Source organism: Bubalus kerabau, chromosome 4, assembly GCF_029407905.1.
Source record: "Bubalus kerabau isolate K-KA32 ecotype Philippines breed swamp buffalo chromosome 4, PCC_UOA_SB_1v2, whole genome shotgun sequence".
Lineage (NCBI taxonomy): Eukaryota > Metazoa > Chordata > Mammalia > Artiodactyla > Bovidae > Bubalus > Bubalus kerabau.
The window spans coordinates 172421142-172443709 of NC_073627.1; the positions used below are offsets into that span (position 1 = coordinate 172421142).

Below are 22568 nucleotides of genomic sequence, written 5' to 3' on the forward strand. Positions count from 1 at the left end.
TGGAGGTGAGGGGGACTCGCGGTGGAAAAGGGACACGGGTGTGATGAATGAATTCTCTCAGAGACCAGGAGCTGGTTGGTGGGGCAGGGCTGAAAGGCACACTCAAGGCTTTGTAGTCAGAACGTGTTATTGAGGCTGCAGGGGGAGGGGCAAAGGCCAGATCTTGGGAAGAAAAGGGCTCCCTGTCTCCAGTGTTTGTTGGCCCCAGCCACTTCCCTCACCAGACTCAATGCCTTGCCAGGGATCCCTCCAGGTAGTCAAGGGCAGGCAGGAGATGGGACAGTGAGGGGAGAAAGTGTTCCTGGGGTACAGAATCCTTTACCGCAGGGTCCAAAGGCTCGGGGCCAGCCACCAGGAAGCTGTGCATGCCTACAGCCCGTGCTCCCTTGTAATCACATTGGTAACTGTCCCCAATATGGGCTCCCACCGCTGGTTCCACCTTAGCAAGGTGCAAGGCCTCATGGAAAATACGGGGGTCGGGCTTGGGCCAGCCGGCAGCCTCAGAGGTCAGCACAAAGTCGAAGTGTTCCCGCAGGCCAACACCTTCCAGGATGTCCTCTAGTCGTCGGTCAAAGTTGGAGACCACTGCCAGCTTCAGGCCTCGTTTTCGGCACCCCCTAAGGGTGGCCTCAGCCCCCTCCAACACCTGCCAGGTGCTAGGACTGCTGAAGTCCTTGTACAGCTGCTCAGCGATGGGGGCCACAGCCTGGGCATCCCGAACACCAGCCTGGTGGAAGGTCTGCTGGACCAAATCCAGCCACCACTGGCGGGAGGTGAGGCCGTGGCTCAGGCCATAGTTGGGGAAGCTCTGGCTCTGAGCCTTGTACGCCTGCTTGAAGGCCTGTCCCAGGGCTGTGGCTTCCACCTCCAGCCCATGGGCCCGGGCCTTAGTGGCATATTCCACTCCCACGGGGTGGCGGAGCCTGAGCAGCGTGTCCTTCACGTCCCACGTCAGCAGTCGTAACTGTAGCCGATGTGCCATGGGTCTGCAGGAGGGTGGCCAGTCCACCCTAGGTCAGCCCCTTCCTCAGGTCCCAGGTTGAGCTAGACAAGACCACCCTCACCCAACCTGATGGTCTTCTCTTTCCAGGCTTCGTGGGTTAGATCTGCTGGCACTTAGGTAATGGCTTCACAGCAGAAAATCCTGGAATGAGAGGGCAAGTGAGGTGGAAGTTCAGGCTTTGGAGTCAGAGACAGAATAGGTTCAAATTCTGATGCTGCCAACTCACTGTGAGAGCCGGAGTGTCTCTGATGCTGTCTCCTCATGTGTAAGGAGAGCAGAGTGACTCAACCTCACATGACTACTGCACCAAATAAGATTTCTCTGTTCCTTCCACCTATTATGTGCTATATGCTAGGAAAGGGACAGACTTGTAGCCCTCGTGACATTCACAGGCATTAAAGAACAGGGGATACAGCTATCAGACAAAGAAGGAAGGCAGCAGGTACCATGAGGATATCAATCCAGAAACCTGATTTAGACTTTGTTTGTGGGGAAATTCCTAAGCAAGTGTAGTTTCACTGGCAATTTGAGAAGGCCGAATCAGCAAATGTGCTGTGTTGTGCATAGTCGTTCAGTTGTGTCCAACTCTTTGAGACCCCATGGACTGTAGCCTGCCAGGCTCCTCTGTCCATGGGGATTCTCCAGGCAAGAATAGTGGAGTGGGTTACCATGCCCTCCTCCAGGGGATCTTCCCAACCCAGGGATGAAACCCAGGTCTCCTGCATTGCAGGCAGATTCTTTACCATCGGAGCCTCCAGGGAAGCCCAGGGCCTTGTAGGTCAAGATAAGGTAACAATTATTTTGACTGCTATTACTATTGTTGGGAATGTGAAAAACAGTAGAGTCTTAGCAAACCATCTGATCAACCCCTTAGTCAAGGGGAAAGACTGAGCCAGAGAGGGATAGATACTTGCCTAAGGTCGCAGCCAGTCAGCAGCACTGCCAGGACTAGAATCCAAACCTCCAGATCCTCTGGTCAGTACTTCCTTCCACTGCTTAGACGTACTTGGAGTATTCAAGAATCTGATTTTGGTGAACCTCTACAGCTCAGGGCAAAGACAGGATAGAGCAGCCTGGTCCTGCCCGTCTTAAAACCTCCCTGAGCCCCAGATATAACGCCTGCCTGGGTGGAGAGCCAGTGACAGGTTCCTGACTCAGTGCACAGAAAACAAATTTCTCAGCCTAAAATCTATAGGCTGGAGGCAGCTTCTTGCCCAGAGCCGATTCCAGACACCCAACCTGTTCAGTAGAAACCTAAGGGGCCAGAGTTCAAAGTGCAGCTAAGTCGTTGCTGAGGGACAGACCAGGCTGGTGAATCTGGGGACAACCCTTAAAGGAAGTCTGGCAACGAAATTTCAGTCTGGAACTTAGGGAGACCCGTCCAAAGATACTCCCACGTGGCAGGTGGGTAGATGAAGGCCCAGAGAGGGTCGAGAACTCGTCCAGAGTCAGGCAGGGAACCACTGGCACAGCATTTTCCATTTCTGGAAGCCGGCGTTGGGGCTTCTGGCTGCCGGCCTAAATTGCTCACCTCCCTTCCCATTTCCAGGACTCGGTGGCGGCAAATTCCAGGTAGCCTGCCCTAGGGCGACCTATCTACGCCTGACGTATGCAGCGGAACCTGTGGCGCCAGTCCCCGGGCCCACGACCTACCTGCCTCACGGGGAAGTAGGTCAGGAAGGAAGCTGCAGCCGCACAGCCGCTAGGGAGAAGAGAGAAGCCGCAGACGCTCGGCGGCGCCCCTTTTCTGGCGAATCCTAGACCTCCTCCTGCTCCTCAGTCTCTCCCCATTCCGCCCCCTCTGCCTCCTCCGCCCCCTCCGCCCCCTCCGCCTCCTCGGCCCCTCCGCCTCCTACGCCCCGCCTCCTCCGCTTCCTCCTCCTCTCTTCTCCTCACCATGTCTCCCCGCCTCCTCCGCCTCCGCCGCCTGTCTCCGCCCGGCCTCCTCCGCTTCTTCCGGCCCTCTGCCCCCGCCTCACCGCCCCGCCCTCCCGCCTCTCTCCGCCCCACATCCTCTCCCTCCACCGCCTCTTCGCCCCGCCTCCTCCACTTCTCCCCGCCCCGCCTCCTCCTCTTCTTACGCCTCTCCGCCCCGCCCCTCCGCCTGTCCCCGCCCCTCCGCCTGTCCCCGCCCCTCCGCCTGTCCCCGCCCCTCCGCCTGTCCCCGCCCCTCCGCCTGTCCCCGCCCCTCCGCCTGTCCCCGCCCCTCCGCCTGTCCCCGCCCCTCCGCCTGTCCCCGCCACGTCCCTCCGCCTCTCCCCGCCCACACCGCTTCCCCTCTGCTGCTTCTCCGCTCGTTCCGGCGGCACCTTCACCTCACTGTATACGGCGCTCTAGTCACCAGCCCTCACCACCCTTCGCTGCCCTCCTCTTCCCTTCCATGACCTTCTCTGCCCCTTCGTAAGGCCCCACACCCTCTCGGTTCCAGGTCCCGCACCGCACCAATCAGCTTGATCGCTTTAGGCCCTCCCTGCGTGCTCCTGGCCTCCCCATCCTAGCCCAGTCGGCCTCACGGTCCCTCTCATTTACACTCTGTGCTCTCCCCGCTCATTCCGCTCCACCCCCACCCCCCCACCGAAGTTCCTTCTCCGCCTGCCTTGGTTTCGGAGCCCCCCTCCCCCCAGGTGCCCAGGCTGATTGGGAGGAGGGGATTTCTGTCCTGGTCTGGCCTGGAGAGTGCTGGGTAAACTTGGCCAAGGCGCTGCCCCTCTGTGGTCTTGAGTCCCCAATAGGTACTCGGAGAGAATTGCTTTCTGTTGAAAACTTGTCTTAACCCAAGACAATTTGCTGAGGGTAGAGTCCTCTGTAGAAACCTGATTTTTTTTTTCTTTGATGAAAAAAGAAGTCAAAATCTTAGGTGTCTGTGCACCGCAGTGATGCCTAATAGAAATACAGAGACAGTTTGGCAGGAAAGAGAAAGCATAGCTTTATTTCTTTGCCAGGCAGAGGGCATGCAGCAGGCTAATGCCTCAGATAATGTTTCCCCTTCCCTGGGGAAAAGGGAGAGGTCTTATAGTCTAGGCTTTGCTCACGGGTATGTGATACGGTTCAAGGCAGTGACAATCTTGCATTCTCTTGTCTGCAAAGTTTTAAAATGGCCATAACATTTGAGTCTGGTCGTCAAAGAGGTTATTGGCTGGTAACCTTTTTGAAATGAAGAATGCCAAGGGAGTTACAAGGGTGTGTAGGGGAAAAGAATGCCAGGTGCAGGATAGAATTCACAGATAGTCAGAGAGTGATTAAGGAATTAAATTTGTGAAGGAAGTCTAGTTGTGTGCACTAGAAACAGCTCGAGTAAAACTAGAACCACTGGACTCTTCCAGGCCTATTCTTGGGGGTTTTATAGCCGTTTACTCATTCCTTTATTTCCCTTGGTTGTTAGCAGTAAAAAAAAACCCCACTTTTCCATTTCTGTTTAACAAATTCCCCACTGCTAGTTCTTTTCTTCCATTTTGGTGGATGAAGGGAATCAGGCATTGTTCTCATCTGGCTGAGGATAAAATTTCAGTGTCATTCCACTTGACGAACATCAGCTGTTGGGCCCAGGAGCCTATCTATCTCCTACTTCAAAAGTAGTCATGCTCATCTCAAAAATCTTTGAAAATACAAAGCAACAGCCCAACCTCATTCATTCACCAACTGCTTATTGAGGGCACTAACTTTGTGCTGACCTTATCTGCTCTATGTCTGACACCCTGTTCTTCACTGAGGATATATACAATGAGAAACAAGACAGGGTTTCTGCCTTCAAGGAACAGGGGCAGGCAGAAAAAAATCAAGTAAATAAACAAGATCTCACAGGTGGTAAGAGCTAGGGAGGTAGAAAACAGTGGTTTCATGAACAGTGACAGGGGACTTCTTTGGATGTACCAGTTAGGCGGGGAGCAAAGATCTGAAGGGCAACCAAGCGAAGATTAAGGATAAGTACAGCTGAGCAAGAGCAATGGCCTCTCCATTGTCCAACCACTTCCCAGGGATTGCTGCAGTTTGGGTTTTTATGCTAATAGACCATTTTCTAGGAGCACACAAACATGCATGCGATTTTATTCCTTTCTTCCCTCCACTTCTTTTGTTTTTTGTTTTGTTTTCAAACAAAACATCCCTCTGTATTCCAAGGCTGCTCTGTTGATTGTATTCAGAACTGCCTCACCCTCACCGGTCTCAGGCCTGGGAGGAAATACAAAGTTCAGAGTCACAGACCTTGGCCGGCAAGGGAGAGCTTGACTCGGGTAAGTTTTTCAGCAGAGAAGGCAGCCTTGAGAGTCACAGGAAAGCCAATGATAAGTCCTGCCATTTTGAAATAAATTTTTTTTTTTAAATTACCCAGTTCAAAAATAGGTCCATGTCATTGATACAGTTGCCTCCCTAAGGCAGATGACAGGAATTCCTAGATGGTTTCATTCTTTCATCTCCCCTGTGTGGATTCTGGCCTAGTGATTGCTCCTGGAGACACCTGGCATGTCACAATACTGGCTGGTTTTTTTTTAAAGTTTTTTTTTGGTCACACCATGCAGCAGCATATGGGATCTAGTTCCCCAGCCAGGGATTGAATCCGGGACCCCTGTAGTGGAAGCCTGGAGTCTTATCGCTGGACTGCCAGGAGAGACCTTTATTTGGCTTTGCCAGGTCTTAGTTGTGGCACTCAAGATCTTTGCTGTGGCATGGGTGACCTTTAGTTGTGGCATGTAGGATATAGCTCCCTGACCAGGGATCAAACTTGGACTCCCTGTGTTGGGAGTGCAGAGTCTTAGCCAGTGGACCACCAGGGTAGTGGCCTCTATGGATATCCTTGAACACGTGTTTTGGTCACATGCATACATATTTCTGTTGGGTAAATCCCTAGATGTAGAATCACTAGGCCATAGGTATGTGTATGTCGTTTCAGTAGATGGGGCCAGTTTTCTGAAATGGTTGTACCAATCATGCTGGAGAGTTCCACTTGCTCCACATTCTCAAAAATTGGCAGTCTATGTTTTTTTAAATTTTTGGCATTTTGATGAATATACGGTGGTATCTCATTATGGTTTTAATTTGATTTTCTCTGTTAAGTAGTGAAGATAATACTTTTTCATGTATATTGGCCAAGTGTTCACTTACATGAATAACACATGAATATATTCTTGTTAGACATAATACATGAAGACAAAAATGTACTTGAAGCTAAGACAATACATAAAAGATAAAGTCCTACGCAATCTTGCTCCTCTACACCTTGCAATCCCTCCTCTAGTTTTGAGCACTGTGGGCTTGGAGTTAGGAGATATGGATCCAGCCTTGGTCTAACACCGGCTTGTGTGAACTTGGACAAGTCCCCTCTCTGAGTCTATCTCTCATCTATTGAATTAGTGTTTAACCTGATGGTCTCTAAGGACTTCTTTGATATTCTGGCCACTGTGTCTGTCATTACAAAAACTCCATGTGGTGGGGATGGCCATTTGTCCCCATATCCATCTCTCCATCTTCCTTAGTAATTGAATCTCCAAGTTTTAGCTGAGCACAGGGCTGCCCCACCAGACTCTTTTCCAGCCTTTCTTATACAACTAGGTGTAGCCATGGGACTAAGTTCAGACAAGGGCAAATGACGTGTGAAACGTTTGGGTTGTGCCCTTGTGAAGGTGTCATGCCCTCTACTTGCTCGTCTCCTCTTTCTGCTGACTGAAAGAGGGCCTGATGGTTGGAAATGGATCCACCAACTGTGATCATGAGATGGAAGCCAAGATGTGTTGATGACAGAACAAGGCAGGGGCCATGACCCCCCCCACACACACCATATAGCTGACCATATAGCCCAGACTACTCAGAAACACAATGCCATCTTAAGCTATCATTATTTTGGCTTTTGTTATAATTACTGAACATGAATCCTGACTTAATACAGAGTAACTGGGGAATGACTAAATCTGATGTCAAAGCAGACTTTTCTGAGGCCGTGACATTTAAACCAAGATCTTAACAATGAAAAAGGAGACAGCCGTTAAAAAAGTTTAGGTAAAAAGCATTCCAGGCAAAGGGGACAACCACAGGTGCAAAAGCTCTGAGATCCTACCAGCCTTACATCTCCATGCCACATCTCCCATGCCATTGTTCACAGGGACTAAACTGACGCTGGTCATGTGACCCAAGTAGGACCAGTAAGAGACCTTCAGAGATCTGCTATGTGAATACTGGGATAGAAAGGATTAAGGACCATCTTCCCTGGTGGCTCAGATGGTAAAGAATCTGCCTGCAGTGCAGGAGACCCAGGTTCGATCCCTGGATCAGGTAAGATCCCCTGGAGAAGGGCATGGCAATCCACTCCAGTATACTTGCCTGGAGACTTCCATGGACAGAGGAGCCTGGCAGGCTACAGTCCATGGGATCGCAGAGTCAGACATGACTGAGTGACTTTCATAGACAAGGACCTTGCTGCCGTCAAGTGGCAAAAACCCATATTAGAATAAAGGCAAGCTGAGAAAAACACAGATGAAAGATAGGCAGGGATACAGGCTTCCAGGAGAGACTGTATCTGTCACTTGCCACCAAGAGCACCCAGAACAAGGCAGAATATGGGGTGCTGCAAGTGACTGGCCCTAATGTGTGGAACTGGCAGAGTCCACACGGGGCAAGGTCAGGACTCCCCTTTCCCTAGTTGGGAAGTCGGTTGTAAAATGTCTGGTTTAAATGCTTGTTGTTTTGGGGGACCTCAACCGTATGCCCACTGAGGTAGTTTGAGGGACCTTAGTGAAATGAAAAGTGAGGATGAAGGAATGTGTTGGTTATTTGTGGTGGTCTGCGGGATGCCGCATTAAGGGACAAGCTACCATCCAAGCTGGCACGTCTTGAGAGGGAAATAAGAAAATCATATTGTGTTGAGAGGGGCCCTTAATGCTCACCAGATACCTGGAAATCTGAGAATAATAAGCCTGACTGCTTGTGAGAGCCGAGTTCTCAGCCCAAGGATAAAATTACGGTACCTCAGGTGCTAAGTCCTGACTCCAGAGGGCGCCACTCACATACACCACATGCCTGAAGGCAGCTCAGCCCCTGGATGTGCCGGTTACTAGAGCTACTAAGAGCATCAGTGTTAGAGCTATAATTTTGTTACTGTTTATTGGGAGGTGGTATGGCAGAGTGGGTAAGGGTAGAGGCCTTCGAGTTGGGCTATGTGATTTCAAATCCCAGCTCTGCTGTTGTTGGTGACTGGGCTTGTAGACCTACTTCTGCCACAAACTTATTGAGCCTCCTTGAGAGAGTCATATAAACATAAACAGACAGAGCTTCTTCACTGCAAACCCACGCTAAATTTAGGGACTCCCTTTCCAAGCTTTCTCACCTCAGTCAATGGCCTGCCTATCAGCCACCCAGGAGCTCAAGCCAAGTTGGCCCTTGACCTCTCACCTAAGTCCTAAATCTTCTCTTCTCCACCCCCACAGTCACCACTCAGTCTAGGCCACATATCTTATTTGTGTTTTGCCACAGTGCTGTCAAAATGCTTCTATAAACTGAAATTCCAACTAAAAATCTTAACTTTGTACTGTATTTTCCAAGTCTCCTGTAAACGTGTTATCATATTTTCATAATTTAGAAAATAAAAAAGATTTTTTAAAAACCCATTAAAAACCTTTTCTGTGTTCCAGCCCCCAGCCATCTAGCTCACTTTGGCCCCAGGATCCCTTCTGCTGGGAATGATTGTCCCTAAACATGTGTCAGCTTGGCTGCTTGCTTTCTAGGTCTAGGTTTAAATGTCAGACCTCAGGGAAGTGTTTTCTGATCCTTCATACCAGGTCATACCTGGTGACCTTCACAGCACCTGCCGCTACATTAGTGGTAACAGGCCTGCCTATTGATTCTCCTCAGGGAGCCCCATCATCCCTCTGCTCAATGTTAACTCCTGGGGGCTCGGGACACAGTTATTTGTTTTCTGAGAATGGTTTGTACCTAAAGAGCGTGTCTGCCTCCCATCTCCTTGTGCCTAGAACAGAGCTGGGCTCCCTCTCAGCTTGGCAATGATGAGCGTGGGATGGCCTTGAAGAACGTTCCCTTCCACACTAATCAGAAACGAGTTCAGGGCCAGGGAGCACAGAAATGAAGGTGGTGCAAGGTTCTGGCATGGTCCAAGCTCTGAGACCCGTCAGCGGCTCATCTCTCATGTTTTCAGTCTCAAGGTGATTCTTCACATCCCAAAAGCTGAGTACAGAATGAGGTGGCCACAGCTCTGGGGAAGAGCGCCAGGAGTCAGAGGGGAGCTGCCGCTAACTCAGGCATTTCTAAATTTTAAAATAGGTTGTACTGCTTTAACATCCAAAACAGTCTTGCTTTGGCTCTAGAGTTGGGATTCTCTGTAACTCTGCAGACAGGCAGGTGGACTTGCAAACTGGCCCCTCCTTAGCTGGGCCTGAACTTTCACTTGGGAGTGGGGAACATGACATCGCATCCCCTTAGAAGAACCAATAGAGACCTGTTTCTCAAGCCAGAAACCCATGAAGGCATCTCGTTCCCTGCCTCAATTCCCCAACAGGAAAGCACTGGCAAAGCCTGCTTATTTGGTCTTCAGAATGTATCCTGAGCACATTCCGCTACCTTTGCTCTCCACTGCCACCACCCTGGTCCAGGCCACTGGCATGGTTCCCTGGGATCTGCAGCAGCCTCCCAGCCAGGCTGGTTCTGGCTCGCCCCTCCATTTTTTTTCATAGCAGCAGAATGGGGGAAACTGGAACACACATAACGCCTGGTTAAGACCCTTCAGATGGCTTTCAATCAGATGCAAAACAGAAACTAAGCTTCCTATGAAGTGTGGGATCTACCTTTCCAACCTCCGGTGCTGTCATCCACCTTCTTTCTCATCTGGTTCCCATGATGGGGTTCCTGCTGTTGCAGGAACCTGCACACTCTGCCGTCATTCTCACAGCTTCTGACATCCGCTTCCCTCTTCTCTTGTTAAAGGCCTTTCCTTGCCCCTCAATCTCAGGAAGGGCTTCTCAAGCGAGGCCCATCATCTAATATTCTGTCTCAGACCCTTTCTTTCCCTGGAAGCACTATTACCATCTGTCACTGCCTTATTTGTCTGTTTTCTTCTTGGCATCTGTCACCCTGGTTCCCTTGTGTAGATTCCACGCAGAGACAAGCTGAAGTCTGTCCTGCTATGTATCCCCAGGACCTGGTATTGTGCGTGGGCACAAAGCAGACCTTCTCAAGAAATATCTCTGCAATAAAGAGCCTTTTTGGTGGTGCCATCGCCAACAGTCAGGAATTCTCTTTGCTTCTGAATTTCTATCCTTCGGCAGCGTTCCTGCTTGTTAATGAATTAATTCTTTTCTGCTTGTTACTGAGTAATTCTTCTCCAGGTTTATGGCTCAGAGAACAACAGCAGACCTCAGGCAGCCTGGCAACCACTGGCCTGTGTGGGGATCGCTTTCCAGTGGAATTGCAGCAAATGTCAACTCTAAACCCAGGGGGTCAATCTAGGCCTGTGTGCCCACCTCTGTTGCCAGAGGCCTCCAGCTTTCCAGAGCTTCTTAGGGTCCAAGAATCAACTGCCCTCTCTCCCTTAATGTTCCAAGCCCTTCTCCCAGACCCCACTGAGCTGATGCCATGAGTCCTGGTGGCTTTCCAGCTGAAGCAACCCCAGGAGAAGGAGCAGGGTTGGCAGAGGTGAGCTTCAGGACTGAGCCAGAGGAGGGGCTGGGAAGCCTGGGAGAGCCAGTGAGGATGTGGCTGCAAGTGGGAAGATTTGGCAGGCTGGCAGAAACCACCCAGGGCTTCCAGGCACCCGCCAGCACATAAGCAGGAAGAGGGCAGGAGTGCACAGTTCTAAAAGCATCGTTTACTTTGGTTTTCACTTCTCCAAGGCTCAGGAATGGAAAAGTTCTAGTTCTTGAATCTGGTACACTTTCTCCATCACTCCTTCAGCCACTGCAGTAGCTGAGGTGTGTAGTAGGTAATGATGACATCGGCACCTGTGTGGGGAAAGAAGCAGGCAGCGGGGCAGGGCATCAGCTCGGGAAATACCTTCTGGGACGTGAGGGCTGGGGTGGGAAGAAGGCTACTATGAAGAGGCACAGCCCCAGGGTGTCACCACCTAAGACCTGAGTCTAGTTCTGGTCAGTCCTAGCTCTATACACTGTGTGACCTTGGGGAAGGCATTTTCTCTTTCTGGGCCTCAGTGTGCCCATGTATAAAGTTGCACAGTGGGGGAAACAGGCAAGCTGTGAGTTCCCCCGCCACGCCGTGTACCTAACCAACAAAACCAGCTCTCATTTCTGAAATGACATGCATATGCCAATTACACGCAGCATCTCATTTAATCCCCTTGATGACCATGCACCATCTGTCTTATCCCCAGTCTACAGACAAGGACACTGAAGTTAGAGAAGTGACTTGCCCAAGGTCTCAAAATCAAAAAGTAACTGAGGGCTCTGCGTGGTTCATTGCTCACCTTCTGCCCCACAGTTTCATGTCCCTTCCCCAGCCTGTCTGTTTAGATCATTGGCGTTTCCAGACAGGTGACTCCAGGCTGCCCCCTAACTTTATTTCCCTATTTGGGCAAGGTGCCTATCAGTTCCCTGTGGCCCAGGTCAAAACCCCCAACTCCTGCATGCTCACCTGCTCTGCGGAAGGCAGTCATGACCTCTAGTACAGCAGCCTTGAGATCAAATGCCCCGGCCTGGGCCCCGTGCCACAGCATGGCGAACTCTCCAGAAACGTGGTACACAGCCAGGGGGAGCTCAGGGTGCTGTTGGGGAAGCAGTGGGGGACCGCAGGTTGCAGTGGCAGGGGGTGGTTGGGCCTCTGGGTGTCCCTTCCTCCCTGCCACAAGACCTGAGTCATTGCTGCTGGCAGCCTGGCCCACTCTTGAGTTGTTCAAAGGCTCCCCCGAGCCCTGGCACAGAGGCCCACAGTGTTTCCCTGGCAGGGATAGGATACAGGAGGTGGGGGAGCATTCCAGTTCCTGGGCAGATTGCTTCCAACTCTGAGATTCCCTCGATCAAAGGTCCCAGGAATCTGTGGACACACTCTCATCTCCCCAGCCCCAACTCTGGCCCTTGTTGCCCAGAAAAAGAAAATGCCTTCCCCAAGGTCACACGGTGTATGGAGCCAGGACTGACCTGATCTGGACTCAGGTGGCGACACCATTGTTCTCACCTTGTTCTTTACCTCCCGTACGATGTCCAGGTAGGGCGTTCCTGGCTTCACCATGAGCAAGTCTGCTCCCTCCCTAACATCCCGGTCCTAAGAGATGAGGTATGGTGTGGGCAGTGCCTGGGAGGCGAGGTGATGGGGGGTGGTGGGGGGAGGCTGGGTGGGGCTCACTCACCACCGCGCGGAGGGCCAGGCCTCGTGCTCCGGGTGGCAGCTGGTAGCAGCGGCGATCTCCAAAAGCCGGGCTCGACTGAGCCGCGTCCCTGGGAAGCAGAGACACCAGGTGGGCTCCAGCTTTGGGCTAGCAGGTCAGGGATTCAACAGCAGACCCTCACCCATCACTACTCACCGGAAAGGCCCATAGAAACAAGAAGCGAATTTGGCACTATAGCTCATCACTGATACCTACAGGGAGATAATAGGGGTCTCGGCTCAGCCAGCCCTTTTCACGTGTCCCAGGGTGAAGTGACAAGAAGAGGAAGGACCCAGGTCCAAAGAAGAGCCTGTGTCCTAGGCCCATTGGAGTTCTGGGCCTTGCTTCGTCCATGTGGGGAGCAGACACAGGGGCAGGTCTGGCTCAGGCTCTCTCACCTCCCCACACCCCTCCCCTACCCTGTTGCCGAATCCATGTGCCATCAGAGCTTCCTTGATGGCCTCCACGCGTCCGTCCATCATGTCCGACGGGGCCACCACCTGACATCCTGAAGGGCAGAGGGTGGCCTTCAGAACTCTGGGATCCTCCTCTATCCACCCTGCTGCCTCCCTGACCTGGGGGTGCTCATCCCTGCTAGGGGCTTACTCACCCGCCTTGGCATAGGCCAGAGCCACCTCTGCCAGCCGCTGTCGGCTCTCCTCAGCTTGGAATGACCCGTTCTCACTCAGAAGCCCTGCAGGACCAACAGCTGGGTTTGGGGGAACAGCTCAGGCCTCGGCACATCCCTACCTCAGCAGGATTGTGGGTGGCAACGGGGCTGGTGGGAGGCGGGAGCTCACCGCAGTGACCGTGGGAGGTATAGGGGCACAGGCACACGTCACAGGCCACCAGGAGGCTGGGGAAATTCTTGCGCAACAGACGGATGGCCTCGATAGCCGGGGAGTCCTCGGAGTCGGCTGCAGAGCCCCGCTCATCCTAGCGGCAGGGGAAGGACAATGCGGTGTGTCTGTTACATGAAGCCTTAGGGAGGCACGGTGGCCGGCCATCAGAGCAGGCCAGCCCACTCCTTCATCACCACCACCGCCCCTGGACCAGGAGGCCTGGGGAAGACTATTCCCACTTTGTACAGGAGACCTGACTTGCCCATTCAGAGCTGCAGCCCTGCTTAGCTTCCTGATGCCACATGGCTGCTGTTTCCAGGGCAGCGACTGTGTTCCTTCACTGGTGGCCCCAGGCCACCCATCAGACAGATGGGCAAGCTGAGGCCCCATGTAGCAGAGCCCGGGACCAGCACCAGGCTGGAGTGAGGGTGTGGTCATTGTGGAACCTCAGCTTATCCGTGCCCTCCCCCCCAACCCTTTCCTCTGACTCCTCCTCCGACTCATCACCTTGGGAACTCTGCTGGGGACACCGAAGATCAGGACACAGCACAGGCCCTCCTCCACCAGGGGTTTTAGCATCTCTTCCAGCCGGTTCACACCGTACCTGTGTGCAGAGGCTGAAGTGAGGCAGGGCCCAGGCAAGGGTCCCCCCACCCGTCTGGTCTGTGCCTCTGTTAAGAGTCAAGTTGCAGATGGCATTAGGAGGGCTCAAGTTTCACAGTACAGGGTGGGGCAGGAATGCACCCATCAGACAGATAGGCAAACCAAGGCCCCATGTGGCAGAGCTGTGGGATTCAGCTTGGAAGACTCCTTCAAGGTTCTGTTACTGAGCTCCCATCTGAACTTCAACTCTCCTCTGCTATGATGCCTTTGGTGATAGGCACCAGACTGCCTCTTTTGTTTTGGAGCAACTCTGCCCCCGAGAAAACCCTTCTGATGGGAAGTCAGCCTCTCCAGATCGTCTCCCTCCTGGGTCTGCATCAGCTTCCTGGCGCCTCCACCTGTGAAATCGCTCCCTCCATCACAACCCTGCCCTCCCCACCCCAGTTCCTACCTGGCCACTCCTGGGAGGCTGGCGATGGGCTGTTTGTCATCAGGAACATCCCTGCAAGAGCCGGGGATGGGCTATGGATTGGGAGCTGTGGGAAGGGCCAGCGGTGAGGGGGTGAGTGGGAGGGATGGTTGGGAAGCTGGGAAGGGATATGGAGGCAGAGGTGGTGGGAGGAGGATGGGATCCAGTGTCTGGTTCCCCTGCCTGGCCAAGCCCAGGGCCTGAAATAATAACAGGAACAAGAATAACAGTGACAACAAGCAACTGTGCTAGAAGAACAGTGCTCACAGGAAGGAATCAAGTGGCTAAGAACGTGGACTCTGAGTCAGAAGGTCCTTGGTTCTAGCCCAGTCACTTACTGCCTGGGTGACCTCGACCACATGATATTCTCTTTGATCCGTATCGTGGGTCGATTCATTCACTCATTCAACAAGTGTATGTATTTACATTGGGGATGCATTGCACAGCTTGTGGGCTCTTAGTTCTCCAACCGGGTGATGAACCTGGGCCCTCGGCAGTGAAAGCATGAAGTCCTAACTGTTGGACCTCCAGGGAATTCCCCATTCAACAAATATTTATTGAGTACTTATCATGTGTCAGGTACTGTTCTTGGGGCTGGTGATCCAACAGTGAACAAAACAGACAGAAATTCCTGCCCTTGTGGAGATGACATTCTAAGGGATCATATCCGTATTTTTCTCATCTGAATACTGTCAGGGTAGAATGAGGTAATATCTATAGGTGCTTAGCAATAGGTGCTTAGCACAGTAGTACCCGGGGTACACTAAGCCCTCAATAAGAGTCAGGTGCTATCATGAATGATGATGACCGCCACCTTTTACATGTACAACCTACAGAAGATCTCAACTTCTGTCTTATGGCATAAACTCAGGGTGACAGGCAAAGGTTATTTTTATTTTCCAACAAGGAGGACTGTATTCTTTTCAAGGTTTGTTTTTTTTCAAAGATGGTTGTCCTAAACCCATAGGTCACTTCCAATACCTTGAGCTCCAAGCTGACAGTTCACTTTACCCCTTACAACACAGACACCTGCTCTGTTCACACACACACACCCCCCTCAACCCACCCCCTGTGGATCAGAGACCTGGCTCATTGGGGAACTCACGTGACAAAGATGGGGTAGATGAGGTTGGAGGCGCTGAGGCTGGTGGCGGCTGTCTGCCAGTTCCGGAGCAGTGGGTGGAAGTAGCCGCTGTGCAGAACTGACTGAGGATGCATGGTGGGCACGGGGGGCACAGGAGAGTCAGCTGGTTGGAATTGAGGTCTCCCAGGGGGTCTGCCGTGTGCTCAGCTCTGGGGGCAATGGGAGGCACATGAGACATGGTCCTTGGTACCAGGAGGTGGTCACATTCCCCCAGGCTCTGACCCAGTGCTACTGGGGTTCATCAGTCCCTGCCAGTCTGCATCACGGTAAGGAGACACAAGATAGTGGGCCTTCAGAAACTTCCAGAGCAAGCTGAATCTAATAAAGTCTGGATTTGTATTTTACACAGTCTCTCTTTAAAAAAAAAACATGTCTCTAATAATTTATTTTCATTGTACTTTATCAAAGAATCAGTCTGGGGTGGACTGGACATGAATTCCTGAGAATCCTTGATCCAGCCACCACTTCAGCTCTGTCTATTCCATGAATGACATCCGTGGGCGTGGCAGCAATTTCAGAAAAGTACAGAGAAGCAGAAAGAGAAAAATGTCCTGTAATTCTGCCTCTAGGGAAAAGCACTGCTAACCCTTTGACCCGTGGACTTCTTATCACGTAGGACACATGTGAACTGGATTAAATGGCAGTGTCCGACAGACAGACAAACACCCCTGGGAGTGGCCACAGGTGTCCTTTCCAGCCAGAGAGCCTCATGTTGCTCCCCAAGCACCTGCCGCACTTGGCCACCTTCTGGTTCATCTTCTTTCCCTAGGAGGCTGTGCTCCTCTTTCCACAACTCCCCCACCCCCAAATCTGACCAGGCTCTCCACGAGACAGTCCCTCCTTCCCTGTCCCTCTGCGTCGTCTCCTCTCGCCCAGATCAGTCTCTCTTATATAACAGTTCTCTGTGGACCTATCTTATCTCGTCCCAGTAGGCAGAGCTTCTGCAGGGCAGGGTCCACACTTAGTTCATTTTTGCCTCCCCCACAGCACTCTGCCACGCAGTAAATATTTAATTGCACGAAGTACAAAGACAACACGCGCTCAATGCCAAATAAGAGGTGTAAGACAAAAAAATAAAAGAGGTGTAAGACAGAAGAAAGCTGCGGCATTAAGACGTATTTCTTGAGCACCTACTATGTGCCAGGCCACGGTGGGCACTCGCACACGTGGTTTCTCATTCAGCTGGCACTGCCGTAGTGGGAGGCTGGGCAGACTGAGTGCATCTCGGAGAGGCCGAGCCCACTGTGAACGAGCCAGGACTTTCCCAATGTGAGTCAGGAGGTCAGAAGCTTGTTGGAAGAAGATAGGACTCGCAGTTGGTTTTGCAGGATGAGTGGGTTCAGCTTGGTAGAGGGAAATGGGAGAACGTTCCCTCCGGAAGGGAAGGAAGGGGCCGGGGTGGGGAAGGAGGATGGGGTGTGGATGCCTGGGAGGACTGAAGAGGCAATTGAGGATGTGTGTTTGGAGGAGAGGAGCTAGGGGTGGGTGGGGGGTGTCCAGGATGAGGTCAGGGAAGATTTCTCAGCTGGGGTGGGGGAGGGGCTTGGTCAGAGCCTGGCTTTAGGGATCATTCTTGCAGCCTTAGTGGAGCCCAGCCAACTAGGAGTAGAGGAGGACAGAGGCTGTGGGGCTAAAGGGGTGAGAAGGAGGGGCCATCCTAAGGCGGCCAAGAGGCAGTCTCTTGGGGCGGATGCTCTAGCTCTAGCTTGCTTGACCCGGAGGACAGCAGAGCCAGTGACAGGCAGGAAGAGGGCGGTGGGGAGCCGAGCTTGCAGAGAGAGGAGGTGGAGAGCTGTGTTTCAGACACTTCCTTTTGGAAATGCCTAACAGCCAGCTGGGGGGAAAACAAAGAGCCACGAATCTCTCCTTGTATGAATGGGACCTAGGGGCCCAGAGAGGGGCAGGGACTTACCCAAAGCTGCACAGTCTCCAGGCCGGTTGTGGGAGGGTGGTCCTTCAGTACACTGATGATACCTTCCCCTCCCTCTGCCCCCCAGTTCTCCCAGGCCCCCTTGGCTTCCTCCCAGCTAGCTCTGGGGCCAGCTTTGTCTGATCCTCCTCCTTGGTGGGGTTGGGGTTATCGGGAGCCACACAGGTTCCACTTCACCGCCACACCCCTGGGGCCAGCCACATCATCTGACCCAGGGCAAGCCAGGCCTCCCCAAAGATGGCCCAACCCCCATATGAGCGATCGTTCAGAAGGTACGAAGTCCTGAGCACCGATTCTGTGCAAGATTTGCTCTCAGGTCTGCCAAGGATTAGCCCAGCTCAGACAGGTTAAGTCTCTTGCTCAAGACCACACAGCTAGTTAGTGACTGAGCCAGAATGTGAGTGAGTTTGTTGCAGACAATGACTACAGGGTTTAGCCTACTATACTCCATACTACTGATAAACACTTGATTCAGCAGAAGTCTCTCTGCCTTGAGGCTGGAGAGGTGCAGGATATCAGAGGAAAAAATACTGAGGGTGTGTCACGTGCTGGGCATTGCACTAGGTACACTATACACATATATTATCTCATGTAATTGCAGAAAATTGTCCTAATTTTTAGTGCTAAGAAGATGGAGGCTCAGAGAGGTGAAGTGACTTGCTCAACGTCATTCACATCACATTCCGAAGCTAGATTCTAACTTACTTTCCAGAGAACAACAACAACAATGGCAGCTGGCCCCAGGCTTCTGGAATTCAAGACTGCATTCCACTGGTCTCAAATCTGCATCTAATTTAGAAGGCTGCTGAAGGAACAAATGCCTTCAGAAGCAACAGGGCAGGCTGCCTAGGGCCGTGCAGTCCCAATTTACCCAGAGAAGACTGGGGGTTTTAGGGGTGGGGGGCAAGGGAGGAGGGTGAGAGTGGTAAGGGGCAGGCCTTACTAGGGCAGTTTCACTTTTATCTGCTTTTTTTTTTTTTAATTTTAGGTTTCAGAGAAAGTTGAGAAATGGGTATTAGTGCTGAAAACATTAAAAGAGTTGAAATCACCAATCCTGTTTAATCTCTCACATTCTGCTGTGGAAACAGGGTGCAGAAAGCGACAGGAGTTGTTTGACAGCCACGGCAAGTCATGTACCGCTCTGAGCTTGACCTGGCTTCCGCTCAAGTGCCCTGTTACCTGCCCACACACAGTCATCCTGTTACATACGAGCTTAATAAACAAACATTTGTGCAGCAGAACACCACCCCCTGAGTATCAGAGCCAAATCCAGATGGAAGTTTTGGTTTCCCAAAAGACCCTCAAAGACTGGAAGACTTGTCACAAACTTGGGAGAGGCCCTTCTCCTAAATTAAGGGAGCCTGTAAGCCACAGCTCAAATCCTGTGACACCACACCAAAGACAAGGGCAAGTCACCATGGGATTCAGAACACATTAGCTTGACTGGCAGGCTGTAGCAGGCAGTGCAGAAAGAACAACGTTTCAGGGTCAAACAGTCCCGGGTCTTGTCTGTGTGTGACTCTGGGCAAGGTTGCAGAATCTTCACTTCATAATCTATGAAATGAGAACGATACTATCTAACTTACAAAGCTGCAGAGAAGATCAGAGATAGTGAAGAGGTACGTGCCTGGCACAAGGGGCCTCACGGTACACATGTAGCCGCTGCTACTTTTACTATCATCAGGAGCAGAAGTGAGCCGACTAGACCTCCAGGAGGGTCCTCACAGCTGTGCCCTCTGCAGCCAGAAGGGAGAACATTCCCTCAAACCTGGATGGCTCACAGGGTCTTCCAGGATATCTGAAGTGGGGGGTTCCTGCCTTCCAGCAGTTTATATGGTACAGGAGAAACCATCACCATACTGATACTTCAGTAGAGGGTTGTGGGAGGGACTTGTCTCTATGGGAATCAAGGATGGATGGCTTCATGGAAGAGGGGACACTGAGGCATAAGTAAATTTCAGACTGATTGTGAAAATGTCTCCTTCCTTGGAAGGTAACCTCTCCCACCCGAGAGGAACCTAAGTTGGGCCCTAGAGAACCACCACCAGGAGGAGCTGAGAAGAGCTGCTGGGTCTGATGCCCCCGTGTTGTGTTCCTCTGAGGATTCCAGAGGCTACGGTCTTAGCACAAAGGGTTGCAAGCTGCTGCCAGGGAAGGCTGGCTCTGCCACTAGCAGGGGGAGGAGACAGTCAGGAGAGCCAGCTAGGTAAAAGGTGCCCAGGGCTGAGAAATCCAAAGCCCCAGAAGGGCCCAGTTGGTAGGCAGTTCTGCAAAGGATCCGCCTGGCTGCCTGTTTATTCAACCTGCATTTCCTGAATATCTAATCCAGCCTGCCCCAGGACTTGGAATGGGGATTAAAGAGGAGACCCAGGCCTTGACTTGACTTTGAAGAGCCCAGTCTCATCTGGGCTTAGCTATTTGGAGCTAAAAGGAGAATCTGCCAGTTCCAAACTCCTAGAACATACTGGTTAAGGGGGTTCCTTAAAGCATGCTGCTTACATTACTGAAATGATGGTAATCTGGGCTGACACTGGTCCAAGATTGTACAGAGGGTCAACGGGGCTAGAAGCCAGGTCTCCAGCAAAGAATTCTTCAGTGTCCACCATTACCCTTGGAACTTTAAGTATAGATTTCAAAGCAGCCTATCAACGGAGGTGGGCTCCTGGAGAGCTCTGCAAGAAGGGGGTAGGTGAGGGAAAAGGCAGAACAGTGACTGTGAACCTGGCTGAAGCTGGTAGCACGACGGTTAAGCGTCTGGGTTTTGGAGTCTGCGGATGTGGGTTCAAATTCTGATTCTCTCACTTTTCAGCTGTAAGACCTGTTTTCTCATCTGGTAAATAAGGACTTGAACCGACCTCAGTGGGCTGTTGTAAGATGGAATGGGCCAATGCAGATAACGTACAAGCAATCGTAGCACTGAGCGGCTGTTATTGTTTGCACCGCCCTCCTGCATCCTGCGAGGCACCTCCGGCTCTGAACTGAAGGAGAGAGCCCCGGTGGGGCTTTCCAACGGAAAGGACCCCAGAAGAGACTCGGAGCCCAGACGCGGGTCTCTAAGGGCAATGGCCACGCAGAGACCACCCCCGCCCCCAAACCCCGCTGCAGCTGAACAGTCTACCTCTAAGAGCCTCAAATAGGAGTCGCACGGTGACTCCGTCCCCAGCTGCACAGCCGGCGCTTGGGGCGTACAGCACAACCTGGGTCTGGGGACACAAGACTTTGGTGCCACAGCCCCTGTCTCCAAGTCCGCCATTTCCCCGAGGCCGGACCCTACTCACCTGCCTCCCTAAGGAGTCCGAGACACCACTCCCGCCACTGCTGTCGAGCGCTTTAGTCTCCAGGAGGCCACGTGGGGGCGGGGCGGCTCTTTCGGAAGCAGCACTCCCCCCACCCCGGCAGCCCGCCCCTGAAGAGCGCAGACCACGCCCCCTGCGGGCATTTTGCCTGAGGGTTGGTCCGCTCCGGCCGCGGCCCCGCCTACACGTCAGCAGGCCTGGCCAATCGGGTGTGCCGAAGGGCTGGCGGGCCCGCCCCTCCCTTCTCTGAGATTTGCGCATGTGCAGGGAAAGGGCCTAGGGAGCCCACTTGCGGGCCGGGGGCGGTGCTGTTTTGTGCTGCTTGTGGACCCGCTTCGAAGATGGTTTTGTTTAAAGGCCCTCTCTTCCCACTCTAGCGCATACTTGGCGCTGGTTGCTTGTTGAAAGAATAATTAGATGTCTAGGACATTAAAACAACACCATCGTGCCTAACACAATAACTAAGTCCACTTTTGCGTACTGAGCATTTCAAAGTTGTTGAGTTCAGCAGCAGGCTGCCCTCCAAGTTTTCAGAGAAAAGTTATTCCAGCGTTATTTTTCAGGGCTTACTCTGAGCCATCGTTTGGAAGATGTGATGTGAAAGACATGGGCACTTTGGAAAGGCTTCAAGTCTGATAGCATCAGACCTGTCTATCATGGGTACAAGGAGAGATTTGACCAAAAGTCTGAGGATGAGTGGGCAAGGTGCAGCAGATTATATTCAAGGGCAGGAGGGATCCGGTGAGTTTTATGGGGCTTGGGTGAACTTGTAGCATCAGATGAGGGAAATAAGGATCGGGATCAATACCGTAGCAAAGGAATTCCTTTGTAAAAGTGAGACAGGAATTATTGAACTGTTGACTTTGATCTGTGAAGGATGCCAGTGGGTTGTATTACACTTACTCTCAGGTTTTATTTATCAAAATCTGTACTCCAAACCTGTTTTATACCTCTTTATATTCAAAGTCTAAGAGACAGAGAGGCTTAAAGTTGGGAGAATATGATACTGCTTAGTTCTGATCTGTGTTCAAATAAGGAAGGTGGTGGTGGAAAGAAAGTAATGTTTTTTGTGCATTAAAGAGTCCAGGGACAGTACCATACGTTTTACATTCACTTATCTACATTTGATGACAACTATGTTATTATCTTCATTTTATAGATTGGGAAAACAATTGCCAAGAGATTAATTTGCCCCATGTCACCACTAGGATTTCTCAATACGTGTTTACCATACTCCTTCAACTCATAGAGGTGTGTTCAGTCACTCAGTTGTGTCTGACCCTTTGCGGCCCTGTAGACTATAGCCTGCCAGTCTCCTCTGTCCATGGAATTTTCCAGGCACGAGTACTGGAGTTGGTTGCCATTTCCTACTCTATGGGATCTTCCGATCCAGGGATCAAACTCGAATCTCTTGCATTGGCAGCAGGATTCTTTACCACTAGCACCACCTGGGAAGCCTCCTTCATAGAGGTAATCACAGGGTGGAAATTTTAATATATTTTCCCCCATGTCTTTTGCTGTTTAGTATAATCTATTTTTTCCATGTCTCATGTGGGATCTTATTTGCCCCCCAGAGATGAAACCTGTGCCCCCTGATTTGAGAGCTCAGTCTTAACCACTGGTCCACCAGGGAAGCCCCTTTATCTCTTATTCTTGGCTGACAGACCTGTTTCCACTTCCTGCAGCCTTTAAAATATAATTCTACCTTAATCTGTTACTCTTAACAGTACTCTTAAAAAGTACTGTGAATGCAACAATATAAATCTTAAATATAATGTTGAACAAAAGGAGTCAGACACAAGAGAACATATTGCATGATTTCGTTTATATGAAGCAGAAACCCAGGCAAAATCAATCTGTGCTGGGAGTCAGGATCGTGACTACTACTGGGTAGACAGGGAATAATGAGAAGGGAAATCAAAGACTTTTTTAGAGTGCTGGTCGTGTTGTTTATTGATCTCAGTGTGTTT

At 51.6% G+C, this 22568-nt stretch overlaps 2 protein-coding genes across 2 annotated transcripts; both read right to left on the minus strand.

Moving 5' to 3' along the window:
- Positions 1–111: 111 nt before the first annotated feature.
- Positions 112–2811, minus strand: HDHD3 (haloacid dehalogenase like hydrolase domain containing 3). The gene is made up of 2 exons (XM_055579396.1): positions 2657–2811; positions 112–1144 (listed from the first exon to the last, which is right to left on the minus strand). The coding sequence occupies exon 2, from the start codon at positions 980–982 to the stop codon at positions 227–229; it is 756 nt and encodes a 251-aa protein (XP_055435371.1). The 5' UTR covers positions 983–1144; positions 2657–2811; the 3' UTR covers positions 112–226.
- A 7974-nt stretch (positions 2812–10785) lies between these two features.
- ALAD (aminolevulinate dehydratase) lies at positions 10786–20714 on the minus strand. The gene is made up of 12 exons (XM_055579397.1): positions 20581–20714; positions 15334–15521; positions 14211–14261; positions 13664–13760; positions 13115–13250; positions 12925–13008; positions 12734–12822; positions 12471–12526; positions 12297–12384; positions 12125–12211; positions 11585–11714; positions 10786–10938 (listed from the first exon to the last, which is right to left on the minus strand). The coding sequence occupies exons 2-12, from the start codon at positions 15444–15446 to the stop codon at positions 10880–10882; spliced, it is 990 nt and encodes a 329-aa protein (XP_055435372.1). The 5' UTR covers positions 15447–15521; positions 20581–20714; the 3' UTR covers positions 10786–10879.
- Between the last annotated feature and the right edge of the window lie 1854 nt (positions 20715–22568).